This window comes from Pteropus medius, unplaced genomic scaffold (assembly GCF_902729225.1).
Source record: "Pteropus medius unplaced genomic scaffold, Ma_sr-lr_union100, whole genome shotgun sequence".
NCBI lineage: Eukaryota > Metazoa > Chordata > Mammalia > Chiroptera > Pteropodidae > Pteropus > Pteropus medius.
This window is the reverse complement of record NW_024350923.1, coordinates 58668-72318: the sequence shown is the minus strand read 5'-3', so window position 1 is coordinate 72318 and position 13651 is coordinate 58668. Positions and strand designations below refer to the sequence as shown.

General features: G+C 56.0%; 1 protein-coding gene across 8 annotated transcripts in view; it reads right to left on the bottom strand.

Annotated features, from left to right (window-relative positions):
• The window catches only part of PTDSS2 (phosphatidylserine synthase 2), a 30718-nt gene that overhangs the window by 12616 nt on the left and 4451 nt on the right, over positions 1-13651 (bottom strand). For all 8 annotated transcript variants that reach the window (XM_039840422.1, XM_039840418.1, XM_039840420.1 and 5 more), the window contains exon 2: positions 10668-10769. In XM_039840422.1, coding sequence (XP_039696356.1) covers positions 10668-10769 — 102 coding nt within the window. The remainder of the gene's footprint in view (positions 1-10667; positions 10770-13651) is intronic.

The following is a 13651-nucleotide window of genomic DNA, read 5'->3' as shown; positions in this document are numbered from 1 at the left end:
CTGCAAGGTGCACTTGCCTAGGTGCGCCCGGCGGCGGCCATGCCAGCCCACAGGGGAGCGCACCACAGGGGCCCCAGCCCGGAAAGGGCCTCATCTCCACCTCTGTCACCGGTCAGTGCTGGGAAAAGCTCCTTTCAGCAGCGCCTGCCTGGGGCCACAAACTGGTGGGATTGTGGCTGGAGGTGCTCGTATTTCGTGGGAGACTGGAGACGCCACGTGCACCCCGCCACCCTGACCGCCTGTGCTGTTCCTGGGAGTGAATCTTTCGACCATGGGGGCTGCACTGTCTGCATCCACGGAAACGATTTATTCTAAGCCAGGTCTTTCCATGAAAAGGCTTACTGGCTGGAATTGCTACCGAGGTGACTAGATCCTACTGTCACTGGCCAGACATAGACCCTTCCACTGGAGAATCTTTTCAATTGAAAAATTTTTAGTGAGCTCCCAACTTCATAGTGGTTTTACCGGTACCTAGAGACCAAAATATTAAAAAATGGGCACGAGGAAGAATGATGATGAGCCTCACAGAAACCAGCCAGCGCAGGAGCCTTGCTGACGCGGTCCCAGCCCCGCCGTGGGCCTCTCAGACGCTGACGAAATACACGAGGACAGGGAGAGGCCGAGGGACAGTCCGGAGACTCTTCCCCAAACGCTGGAAAGTTCTCAAGGTTATGAAGAAATAAAGCGAACAAAGCAAGGACTGATGGGAGCAGAGGAGACAGGCAGGACGGGGGACCGTGGCCTCGCCCGGCAGGGCAGGAAGCTTTGGACGGTCACTGAGAAATGGGACAGACAAAGCAGGAGGTGCCGGGCTTGACACTCGGGCTTCACTCGGCACTACCAGAGGCTGGGCCAGAGGGACCCTCGCTGGTGCCCAATAAGGCAGGGCCCTCAGCGGCCACTGATGTCTGCTCGACTCGCCCACAGGACACATTAAAAAGCCAGAAGGTGGAGGTTACAGGGAGCAACCCGACCGGCGGCCGGGACGGGAACCGAACTAACTTACAGGTCGACCAAAGGACCAGGGTCCTTAGCTTGACCCCTTGCTTGGGACCCACAGCCTTTTGACTCAAGAGTGGGTGAAATGGTCAGGGGGCAGAGAAAGGAAATTTTTAGGGCTCCGTGATATGGGAATTCACACATCGTGGTACCAAAACCCATGAGTGACACCCGACTCAGGATACAATTAGGTTAGAACAGGGAACGTAAGGCAAGTCAGATGACGACGCTGGACACTTACACGGGCTGTGGAGTGACGTCACCGTCACCCGAATGCTTTACGGGAACAGCGTCCCTACCCAGAGCTCTAAAACCAAACCTGCTGGCAAAGTCCTAACAAAGGCTACAGTTAGGGACGTAGGAGCTGAAACATTTTTAAACAGCTTCATCGAAAGGCCAGTGGCAGCAGCTGCGACGGGGCAGGGGACGGGTGCTGCGGCAGAGCCTTCCGACTGACGCCCTCGCAGGCCTGACACGGGCGTCCCGGCCCTGGTCCGGCCCGAGGCCGCCCTAAGGGCCACGAGGAGAGACTGCGCGACTCAGGGGGGCCCAGCCCACGGGGCCCTGTGAACAGACGACCTTCTGCGCCAGTGACAGGGAACTGGGGTGTCAGCCCGGCCCTTCCTCCGTGGGTCCGGACCGACTGGCCGTTGGCCCCGTCTCTCTCAGGGGAGCTGCTGCCTGTGCCAAGGGCCTGGCGTGGCTTCTGCCACCTGGGACATGCAGGTGTCGGCGGGGTTGACGCTGGAAGGTAACGTCCTCTGCCCCCCCTCGGGTCCGCGGACTATCCGACCACCAGAAACACTGCTGTCCCCGCCGCTGACCTGACAAGATACGTGGAAGGATTTAATAACTTCCCGATCGGAAATCTGTTAAACGGGAAGCCGGAGAGTCAGAGCCGGACGGGGATTTGCTGAGGGCCCTCGCGCAGCTACATGAAGCTGTGCGCCCGGAAGGAAGCCAGCTGGCGACCGTGCCACCGGCCGGGGCGTCGACCCGGCCCTGGGGCGCTCAGAGCAAACGTCCCTCCCTCACGCAGCAGAAAGGCAGCTCCGGCAGTATGCCAAGGCCCCCTATCTCTACCAGCCCCAGTTCCCGAAGGAAACAGAGGGAGAAAGCACGAACTGCTCCTCTGGCTCCAGGACCCCCTTGCCAAGGACAAACACAAATCTTCACTGTCTTCTCCGCAAACGTTCATTAGAAAACGACACGGCCATCGAATACATTAGATTATTACCTGTCCCAAGGCTGTGATTTTAAAGCCAAGGGCAGGAGTGTGACTGTGCTCACGTGCGTGTGTGGTTCTCTACCTCTGGACAGCACTGCTCATTTGTAAAAGAGTCTATTCAAATGGCTTGAACAAGCACCGACATAAAATTCTCAAAAATGTAATACAGACTAACCCACTTTTCAGGATCACATGAGCCGGGGAAATATTTCGTACTGGAGTTTGGTTTGGTTAAACAGGCATGTCTGTATGGTTATCATTCGGTATAATAATTTCATTCTCTCTGGGTTTACTAGTCAAATAAGTTCATGTTATCTGTGTTGCAAAATTTGTCAACAAGAAAAATAACTTGGTATGATAAAATTTTCATAAGTAATCTAAACAGAATTGTTAAGAGCAAGTAAACTAAATAAAATAAGGACAGAGGTTTTTTGAGGTGACCTCTTTAGCAAAAATCATATCTGATGTACTTAAAATGGTTTCCTAAATCCCTTTGAAACTTTGAAGTTTTGCTAACTAAATTAAATGATGAAAATTCATTGACTATCCAGACTATTTCCAAATAAAAGGATTAAAATTAATTATTAAACAGATTTATCTACTTTGGCTTTTCACCACAGAGGAACCAATAGTATTTGGGTCTTTTAGTAAACATGTCTTGTGCCTCACTGAAAGACTGTACTATGAAAAGCATATATCTCTAGAAATTAGGGAATCTATTTACAAATTCATTAATCTAAAGAACACTGGTGCAACAGACAGTTAGTTCATAATCACTTACTTCTTAGTCTTCACCAGAAATTAGTTTCTACAGGTTAAGAATTCTAATATATGTAGTTAAAGCAACAAATAACAATAACAGGGAAAACAACTGTGTATATAAGAAAAATAGGATACGTTTTGATTTTTAAACAAAGGTATGAACGTATACATGTGTGTGGATACATATGTATACATATCCACATATGTATACATATCCACACGCCTTACAGTTGAATCATACACCTGAAACTTACTGGATTTCGTTAACCAACGTCACCATAAAAAATAATAATAAATAAATAAACAAAGGTATGTGACATGGAGATGTGTTTTCTTTAAGGGGGATGAAGGTCATTTTGTCCTCGTTATTTCTGAATGGGTAAGAGAACAAGAGACAAACTAAAAGGAACAAAGAAAGTTGTAAAAAGTTTATGAAGAAGAAATGTTATGTGCGATCAAGTTGGATAAGAATGGTTTTTAAAGATAAGCTCTAGGACGTGGTTCCAAAGTGCAGCGGTGAGCACGTCTGCTTTACACATAGAAGGTCCTGGGTTCGCGCCCCAGTGGAGCCACGGTCCATGGTCTACGGCCATGCCACCCTGAACAAGCTGGACGTCTGATCTCGGAAGCTAAGCAGAGTCAGGCCTGGTTAGTACTTGGATGGGAGACCACATAGGTGCTATAGGCAGAAATAATAAAAAAATAAGTTTTAAATATCAATACTGTCCTAAAACTTATTCTTCCACCTGCCAAAAAAACCAAAGATTTTTCTGTATTATTGGTCTGTTCCCGATAAGATACTGTGAAGTTTCCTGCCTCAGAAGCAACGATTCTGTGTTTTATTGAAACAATTTTCCGAGCTGCATGTTGTCTTCATTGGGTCTTTGATTCCGGAAGAAGCCAAATCTCCTCAAGCATCTGACTCACCCCAGCTCACTGCCACGCAAAGGCATCGGCGACCACACCTGTAAAGAGTGGCACACGCGGAGTCTTCCACGTCTGCAAGTGTCTCTTCCTTCTCAGGCCCAGTGCCAGTCTGCTGTCGTCCTGGTGCCCTACGACACAGTAACGGTCTGCTCCTAAATCCAGGAAGCTGAGACGGCTCGACGATGGCTGTTAGCTGAACAGCCGCCACGGCAACGGGAGCCCGAGATGGCTGCTTGGTGCCGCCAGGCTCCCCAACGAACGTGCTTTTGGTTTCTGCGTTTGTTCCTCCTTGATGTACTTTGAAACTGGACTTCATTCAACTGCCGCTCACGCCGGGTTCGCCTCTGTTCCTGCGTGTCTTCTGGATGAGCTGAAGCTTTCCCCTGCTACAAGGCCGATGCCCCCAGCGACAGAGAGACTGTCAGAAAATGTGTTTCCCCTTGCGGTAAACCGTCCACCATCTCTGGTGATCGAGACACCCGCTTCACTGAGCAAAGCAGCTGAGTCCGGACAGAAAGCCTTGCATACTTCTTGGAATTATCGCTGTCTCTATCACCTTCACTCAACAGGCAAGGTCGCGAGAAGTAATAGGAAAACTGGATTCAAGCAGAACAAATCAACGCGGGAATGACCTGATGAGGATGATTACAACTTTTGTGACTTTTTGTTTGAAATATTGCTGGTTCTTTGATATTTTTGTTTTCTAGATATAAGGAAAATTTTAAGCCAGCTATGACTTAAGGGTAATCTGGTAATGACATCTTTGTGCAGAACTGAAATGTGTATCTTTTTCTCCTCACGTGATCCCTCCAGAATTCGGAAACTCCGTGAGCATTATCTTCATGGCAACAGTGTGACTTGCCTAAGTCCAAAAAGAATTTGTCCTCCTTACAACAGGACACAATTGGTTATGGGTTATGTTATGGAGGCTTTGACCGCAATGTCACGTTTGAGAGACACACGCAAAGACTCGGGCATGACCAGTCTGAAGGAACGAAGATGAAGACGGGCTTATGGGAGCCAATGAAACCCTTGGGAAGCCTGGCCTGGGACCCTGCTTGCAAGGCTCCCAGCGGCCATACCGAGTGAGTCAGGAAGGTCGTTTCCTGGCAGGCATGGGAAACTAGGTATTTGGGGGACCGCAAGGAGTGAGAAACTCTCGACTCCACAGGTGCTGCGGCGGAGTCTGACGGGTCCTCGCCTTGGCTTTCCTGGCCTCGAGAGGCCTTTTCCAGTTCAATCTGGTGATTCCTTATGAAAATGCCAGCAAAGCAGACCTAAGAGCCTTTGTGGTTAATTTCTACTCCTGCTGCTCCTACGTGAACAGCAGGCCATGTATATTGAAACTAGACTTAACTTTGCAAACAAATTAGTCTTAATTTGGCCATCTTTGGTAAAAATGGGGTGTTTTTAGAGAGAAAAATTACGTTTGAGTTACACGCCTTTGTGGATACCAAGTTCAGTGCCGTTCAGTGTTCTGAGTCGTCGCTTCTCCCGGCCCACTGGACCGGACGCCGCACCCTTCCAGTTCCCTCCAGACTAAGGTACCCAATTTCCCCCTCTCCTCTGACCGGAATCATCGAGAACCAACTGCCCTGTCCAAGGCCACGCGTGAGCGGAGGCGGGACCTGATGGAGACCAGAGAGGTCACCACAGCAGCTCACCTACGGACAGTCTCCGCCCAGTGCAGCAAGGCCACCAGAGACACGCAAGCGGCAGACCAGGAGATCCTATTAGACGCTCACTGCCTGCCTCCACCCCTCCCGACAGACTTCTAGAAAGCTCCTCGACCGCCCGCCTTCAGAGCTTGGAAAGCGGGATCCAAGGCGCCCTGGTCTTTAACCAGTGTTTTCCTGTTTCCAGTGTGATGCCTCTCATTAAAGACCTGACTGCTCACGCCACGGGCCTCACACTGGAGCCGACCTGCACCGCCGCCTCCTGAGACGAGACACAGCCGTTCAACCAGACGCGCCTGGCCGAATGTGACCGGGAACAGGCTCCCAGCCCGACGGCTGGAGCGTGAACCTCTCGGGGAGGCTCCAAGGCAGGGCTGAGGTCTTCAGAACCAGCTGGCCGAGACGCGCCGGCCCCTGGCGCACGTGGGTTCCTTCGCGCCGAAGGCGCTCGAGGCCCTGTGGGCTCACGAGCAGCTCTGACCCCTCCCTTGAGGCATCTAAATTAGTGGCCTTGCCTGTAATAGGAGTTTTCAGCGGGAATAACTTTTATGACCCATCTGCAGGGCAGGCGGACACCTAAACCTCTGCTCCTTATTGTCCTTCACGTGACCCTCCTCCATCTGAAGCCCCAGGCGCCTGACGGCTCCTCAGCTGACTGTTGCTGAACCTCTCTGAACCTCTCCAGTACATGGGGCTCCCATGTGCATGTGTGTGAACTGGTTTTTCTCGTTAATCTGGCCCACCGCATGCAGACTTATCAGACCAGCGAGAGAACCTAGGCAGGGAGAGGAGTTTCTTCCGCCCCACAGAATGTCCCACAGTTCGTTTACCCATGGCCTGCTGAAGGACATCTCGGTGGCTTCCCAGTTTGAGCAAGGACAAGCAAAGCTGCTGTGAAGCTCCGCGTGCAGGTTTCGAGTGCACGTCAGCTGTCAGGTCGCCTGGGGGAAGGCCACGGAGTGCGACTGCGGGTCACGGGCTCAGCGCGCTCAGTTCTGCGGGGGCTGAGACCGTCTCTGCGCGCGCTCCGCGCTCCCGCTGCTCTGGGCCGCGTCTGACTCCAGCCGGCACCTCCCTGGTGACAGGTGGGCGGAGCATCTTCCCACGCTCGGTTCCCACCTGCACCGCTGAGCTGAAGTGCCTGTCTGCCTGCACCTTACACCTGTGTTTTTTTTCCCCCCTCTTTTATTCCCCCCCTTTCGCCCATTTTTAATTGGGTCGTTTTCTCATTGCTGAGTTTTAAGGGTCCTTTGCACATCTTGGATACAAATCCTTTGTCAGATCAGTTTTCTAAGTCTTCCCTACCAGTCTGTGGCGCGTCTTTCACGGTCTTAACAGTCAACATCATTTCTAGATTTATATATACGTAGCTGCACAGGAACATAAACGTCCCGAACGTCGCCAGGAGATCAGGGGGTCCATGGAGTGCGCTGCTCCCACGTGACCCTCGCGGTGGCAGTGAGACGGGTCGGGCTGCCGCAGACGCAGCACGGCGCCACGGAACCGCCACGCCAGGCCCAGCGCGCGCCGGGCGACTCCAGCGCACGGAACCACAACGGGCCAGAGGGCGACACCGGCGGATCGGCAGTGGCCTGGGGCCGGCGCTGAGGACTGGCTGCAGGGCTCAGAGGGAACAGCGGCATCGTCTGTTCAGTGGCGGCAGGTGGCTGTAGCTACGTGTGGAAACTCACTGAGCTGAGTACTGTAACTGGATACGTGTTAAATTAAATTATACACCAACGAGACTGACTGAAGAAGGGTGAACCTACTCCCCCAGAGTAACGGAACCTGTCAGACCCATAAAATGAACAATAATACACAAGCCCAAACTGGAAGCTTAAGGAAAACCCGTTTCCTAAACTTTTAACAATGTGTTCATGTTTGAAAACAGACATAACCTGTAGCGAGTGTTTCGTATACATGAAACCTTCCCCCTAGGGCATCCAAAGCTCTGATGTAACGGTGGCCTCCCCAACACCCCGGCCGGCTGAGAAGGCAGCCAGCCCAGGAGGGACCCGGTGCCCGCATGGCCAGGGGGGTGGGGCTGGGGGGAGGGTGCAGCTGGGTCTAAGGTGGTGAGAATGACTCAGCACAGATGAACCTGTGACCCACGTGCCCACGTTCTTCTTGGAAGAAGTAGCAGAGCCACAGAGAGCAAGAGAGCAGGACCGAGGCACTGCTGGGGTGACGGAGCCGCCGGGGACAAGCTGGGAGCAGGCTGCAGGCAGCAGAGCGAAGTTACAGGGCCGGGAGGGCCGGAGACGGTGAGCTGCAAAGAGGCCCAGTGTCCCCGAACAGAACTTGAGAGAAGTGCCGGGAGCCTCTGAATCCCTGCCGCCCTTTCGATGGATTGGCACGGGTTCGGGACAGGGCCCAGGAGTCTCTGTGGCCGCTGGCTGGGCAGCTCAGGAGAAGGGCCAGAGCAGGGCGAAGAGCTAGGGACCCACCTACAAGGGTCCGCAGCTGCTGCCCTCAGGGATCCAGGTAGGAGAGCGGACACCTGCTGAACGAAAACCAATGCCCTGCCCTTGGGGGGGCACCCCCAGGACACCCTGCATGGGCTCACTCTTGCTGGGGCGGTCACCTTCTTCCTTGTGACACTTCTTGCCTGGTGACATCGTAACTGCTCATCTCTGACCTACTTTCACAGCCATGTGAGGACACCCCTTCAGTCCTGCTTCTCGGTCCTCCCTGCCCAGCTGTGCCCAGCAGACCCCACAGACCCTCCACACTGACAATCAATAAAGGAAACCTCAGCGACGTGGAGGCGGGCCAGAGGGGGCGCTCTCGCCACCGTGCCACAGTGCCACCGTGTCCCTACAGACCCCAGCGGAATCCCCCAGAGGAAGGACTGGCCCCTACAGCCCCGACGAGACGATGCACATCACATCCTCCCCCAGAACCCGGCTGCCTAGCGACAGCCTGTCAACCTGTCACCTCCCTGGGCTTTCCTTCTAACAGCCCCTCCCAACCTCTCCTTTGTCTCCGTAAAATGACGTTCCTTTCCTTTGCCTGCTGGACTTACCTATGGCTTTGATAATACTTGTTCATCCAGAGTTGCAATTCTTTGCTGTTCCCAAATAAACTCATCTTTGCTGGTAAAATAACTCATTTTTATTTTTAAAGTCAAGAACACCCAGCTGGACCAATTCACAGAGAAGATCGAGTCCTATCTGGACATCCCCTCTCAGCAGACGCGGGCTCCTGCCAATGGCCTATCATCGTATCCACAGGCCCAGTGTCCCCCCAGGACTGCTGCAGTGAAGGCAGTTCCAGAGGGTCCAACGCGCAGCCCAGCTCAGTCCTTCCCCAGGGACCCCACTACCCACGCCCCAGCCTGGGCGGCTCTACCTGCCGCAGGCTGGCAGTGCCACCGAGCGGGGCTGGGCAGGCCCCAGCAGCAGGTCGAGGCAGGAGGCCATGCCCAGTGGGGGCTGGGAAACCAGAGGAAGGCCGTGGAAAGCGGGCTGGGGCCGCTGTGGGGAAGGGGCAGAACTCAGACGGGGGGCCGGAATCTGACAGGCAAGGAAAGATGTGAGGTCCTCAAGTGAGCAGAGCCCTGGGCCCAGATGCCCTGGTAGCCGTTTCTAAGCAGAAACACCTCAGCCACGGCCACGGAGCTGAGCTGGGTTATGAGGTGCACTGTGGGTAGCTCTCAAGTGCCCGCACAGGAGGCCTGCCTGGAGCCACCTGGTATTTTAACAGGCGCTGACACCTGCAGAGTGAGTGACAGAGTTCGTACCACACTCCCAGGCAGACATTACGAGCCTCAGTTTATAGAAACAAGGGGTGGCTCCAAGAGGGGAGGTTCACAAGCCCCGGCCCCACCAACTGAAGCTGGCCGGTGGTCCCCTGGCACTGCCGGGCCTCCAGCGCCTCCCTCCACCTGTCCCCACCCAGTACAGGCCTCCAGATCCCTGCTGGCCTCCTCTGGCCGTGTCCCCAGAGCAAGTGGGGCCTGGGTTCTGATGGTGGCAGTCACCCAGGCCCCAAGTTCGGAGGAGCGAGGGGGGCACGTCGGCATCAGGGGATCCAGGGGTGAGCTCCAGGGCGGCAGCTTCCCTCCCTCACACTCTGCACCTAGCCGCTAGCTCTGTCCGCAGACGACGCTGCAAAGACCGCCCACCCCCTCCCCGCCTGCGCCACCCGCCAGACACGCAGCTGATGTCTCACGGCCGCTTCAAATGCTCCAAAAATCAACGCGGAGGACAAGAGTGCTGCCCACTGAGGGGAAACCATCTGTGGTGGCACAAAGCCCCGCACTGCCCAGGCCTCGACCTCACGGGCTGCGAGCCTGGGACTTCTAGTGAGAAAGACAAGCTGGGTCTCGGTCCCTCTTCCTGGCGCAGAGGCCCGGAAACCCTCAGAATTCCCTGTGCTCAGCAAGAAAGGCTCTTTTGTTCTGTGAATGAGGTGACTTTTGGGAGCTCCTAAGGGTGGGCGCTGATCACCAGGAGAAGCAACCACAGTCTTGGGGGTGGTGTGGGGAACTGGAAGCCAAGTTCAATCACCAGTGGCCAATAACTTAATCGCCTCTGTACGAAGCCTCCGTAAAAATCCAGAAGGGGCGTTTCAGAGGACGTCGGGGTTTGCGACCACCGGAGCGGTGGGGAGGGCGGCTGCTCAGAGTGGGCAGGAGCTGGGCGCCCTCCCATGCCCTGCCCCACGTGCCTCCCACGTGGCGGTTCCCGCGTCCCACCCTTTCGCAGGAAACGCAGGTCTGGTGACGGACTCGCTGCTCTGAGCTCCGTGAGCGCACTGGCAAGCTAATCGAACCCAGGACGGGTCATGGGAACCTCCAATCCAGGGCCAGCTGGTCAGAAGCCCAGGTGACCATGTGGCCTCACAGGTGGAGTCTGAAGGGGGCGGGGAGGAGGCTTTAGGGACCAGGCCCTTGCCCCGTGGGGCCTGGGGCTGCCTCGGATGGACATCTGACCAAAACCACTTTTCGGGCTGGGTCCCTGGGGCCACTGGCACATATTCTAGTCGCCCCCACCCGACATGAGCCGCAGGTCACGTGCCTGATGGCCTGCTGAGCGCGGCCAGGCCCCACGGCCACCCGGCCGGCCGCTTACCTCTTGGTGTTGTAGGCCGTGTCCTGCGGCGTCTCCTCCAGCAGAGTCACGTAGCCGAGCACACAGGTGAGGATGAACAGCACGGTGAGGGTGTGGGCGCGCCTGAAAGCCAGACAGACACACGCGTCAGCATGAGAAGCGCGTGCCCGCCCGAGCCGAGACTGCGGCCCAGAACCACCTGCTGGGCAGGAAGAGCCCACGCTCTCAGGTGGGCGCTCGAGACTGCCACTTGAGGCCCAGAGGGCAGGTCCCTGCGCTGGCACCTGCTGCTGAGTGACCGGGCAGCAAGACCACACTGAGACGACAGCCTTGCACACAGGCAATGGCCGCATCTGAGCCTGCAAGGACAGCAGCCCAAGAACGCGGGAGCGGAGAAGGGACACGAGGACCCACAGCGAGAAGGTGCAGGCCCCTGACGGTGCCGATGCGGCAGCAGAGCCAGTTGCCGGCTGAGGGAAGCGTGGGCTCTGGTACCCCGACCCCCTCTGGCTGGACCTGCAGAGCCTCATGTGGGAGGAAGCCGCCCTGGAGACCACCCCGCTCCCCACCCCCCGCCAGTCAGGACGGGGGACAGGCCACGCACCCAGCAGCCGCATCCTCACAGCCGCCTGCAGAGGGCGCCACAGGCCCCACCCCGGGGTCCCGAGCAGCAGACGGCGGACACCTCCGAGCCTGTGTCCCCTTCTCTTAACCAGAGGCTTCCAGCCGTGAAGGACTCTGTCCCCAGCAAACACATCCTCCAGAGGTCAACGTTCTCGGACAGGGACGTGCGACAGAGCCCGGGCCCGCAGAGCAGCTAAGGACGTTCTCCGGACAGAGGATTGAGAAGAAAGAGCGACAGGAATGGCAAACGACACGGGCTGCTTCCCTCTGTGTTCTTGAAAGCACGGTGACTCCACACCGGTGTGGGGCACCTTCTGACAGGCCAGCACGGGCAGCAGGGGGGCTCGGCGAATCCACGGGGGCCTGGTGCGGCAGAGCCGTGATGCCGGGAACGCTCAGGGACACCCACTGCACCCCTAGAGTGACACTCCCAACTCCAGACACAAAACTAACAACACGCCAGCTGAAGCGGACACAGGCAAACGAAGGTGGGACAGGGACAGAAATGGGGACGAGCCGGGCCACCTGAGAGCAAGCCTGCCGGTAACTACACAGAATGGCTGGGGCTGTCACACAGGAAAGCTACTCAGCAGGAGCAAAGGAGCCTCAGCCACCACGTGCGGACGTGCAAGGGAGGCGGCGTCCGGGCTGGGGTCCAGGCCTCAGCCCGAGGTCCGTCCACGTGGTGGTGATGGGGCTCCTGCCAGCCCTGAGGCGGTTACAGGGACTCACAGCCCAAGCACATGGCACTGTCCCCACAGGAGTCAGCGTCAGAGGCAGTGAGGACGCCGGCATTCTGGGTGTGAGGCGAGGAGCCAAGGAAGCGAACTGGTGGGCCTAGGCCCAGAGTGGGGGCGCCCCCCGCAGGAAGGCCCTTGAGACCCCAGCCAAATCCTGGGGGATCAATGCCACCCAGTCCTGGGGAACAAGGGGCCTCGGCAGGGCGTGTCTCTGAAGCGGCCTCGCCACGTGGGCCGGGAGCTGTGCATGCCTCCTTAGTGGGCCCCCAGGCCGGCGGTTCCAAGTCGCAGGCCTCCGGGACCCCCGCAGGCTGGCCACGGCGTGCTGGTGCATGGAGCACTGGGCGTGGTGGGAGGCGTCCACCTAGGAAACAGACTGTCCCAGGAACCCACCTCGAGGGTTGTCACACGGGGTAAGTATCTGCGAGAAAACGGATGTGGGCCGGGTGGCTGCAGGAGGAACGGGGCCCAGCACCCATCAAGGCCACTTTGGGGACACTGGCGCACCCACGCACTGCACAAGTTCCCTGGGGCCCCTCCGCCCCTCACAGAATCTAAGAGACACATGTGCAGCACAAGAGATACCTGTACCTGTGGGCACCCCAAGGGATCTGAGCTCGGCCGCACTCCAGCTGGAGTGAACCTGTAGGTTTCTCTAATAGTACTCTCCATGAACATGGCGATCTCTCTGTAGTTTCTTTAGGTGGCCTGGCCAAGACACATGCCCTGCGGAGCGCAGGCAGCCCCGGTCATGCATCTTGCCATTCTGCTAAAAATAAACTGTACCTGAGAAATGAAGACAACTTTTTGCCCCTTGAGACACATGTTCACAGTGTCATTCAGGCAGTCCCCATGCACGCTGGGGGAGCAGAAATAAGGAACACGAAGGACCAGCGTGTCCTGAGGCAGGAAGAGGGCAGAGGGGTAGGAACCCAGAGAAAGTGCCCTGGGCAGCAGCCCCACAGCAGGACCGGCTCCAGAACCACTAGAATCAGGTGCTGCGGGAGAGTAAGAACCTATCATCCAGTAATGATGAAACCCATCTTTAAAGAGGCTTCCTCCTTTGGCACAGCAAAGGGAGTCCTCAGCATAACGACAAGGCAACCTACAGAATGGGAGAACACAGCTGCAGATCGTATATCTGGTACGTGGCTAACATCCAAACTACATGAAGAACTCACATAACTCAATAGCGAGAAGGGAAAAAACCAAACCCACATCAGGTTGAAAAATGGGAAGAGGCTTGACTGGACATTTTCCCAAAGACGACGCAGAGACGGCCAACACGAACACATGAAAAGGCGCTCGGCATCACGACCGTCAAGGAGCGCACACCAAAACCACAGTGAGAGGCGCCTCGCACCCCTTAGGATGGCTGCGAAGACGAGAGGAAGCAAGTGCTGGCCAAGGATGTGGACAAGGGAGCCTCGTGCACTGCCGGTGGGAATGCAGACTGGCAGCCACTACGGGCAACAGAACTACCCTGTGACCTAGCAATCCACTTCTGGGCATTTATCTGAAACAAAACAAAACGCTAACTTGAAAACATATGTGCACCCCTATGTTCATTGCAGCCAAGATATGGAAGCAACTACTCAGCCATAAAAAAGAATGAAATCTTGCCATTTTGGAAAACCTGGA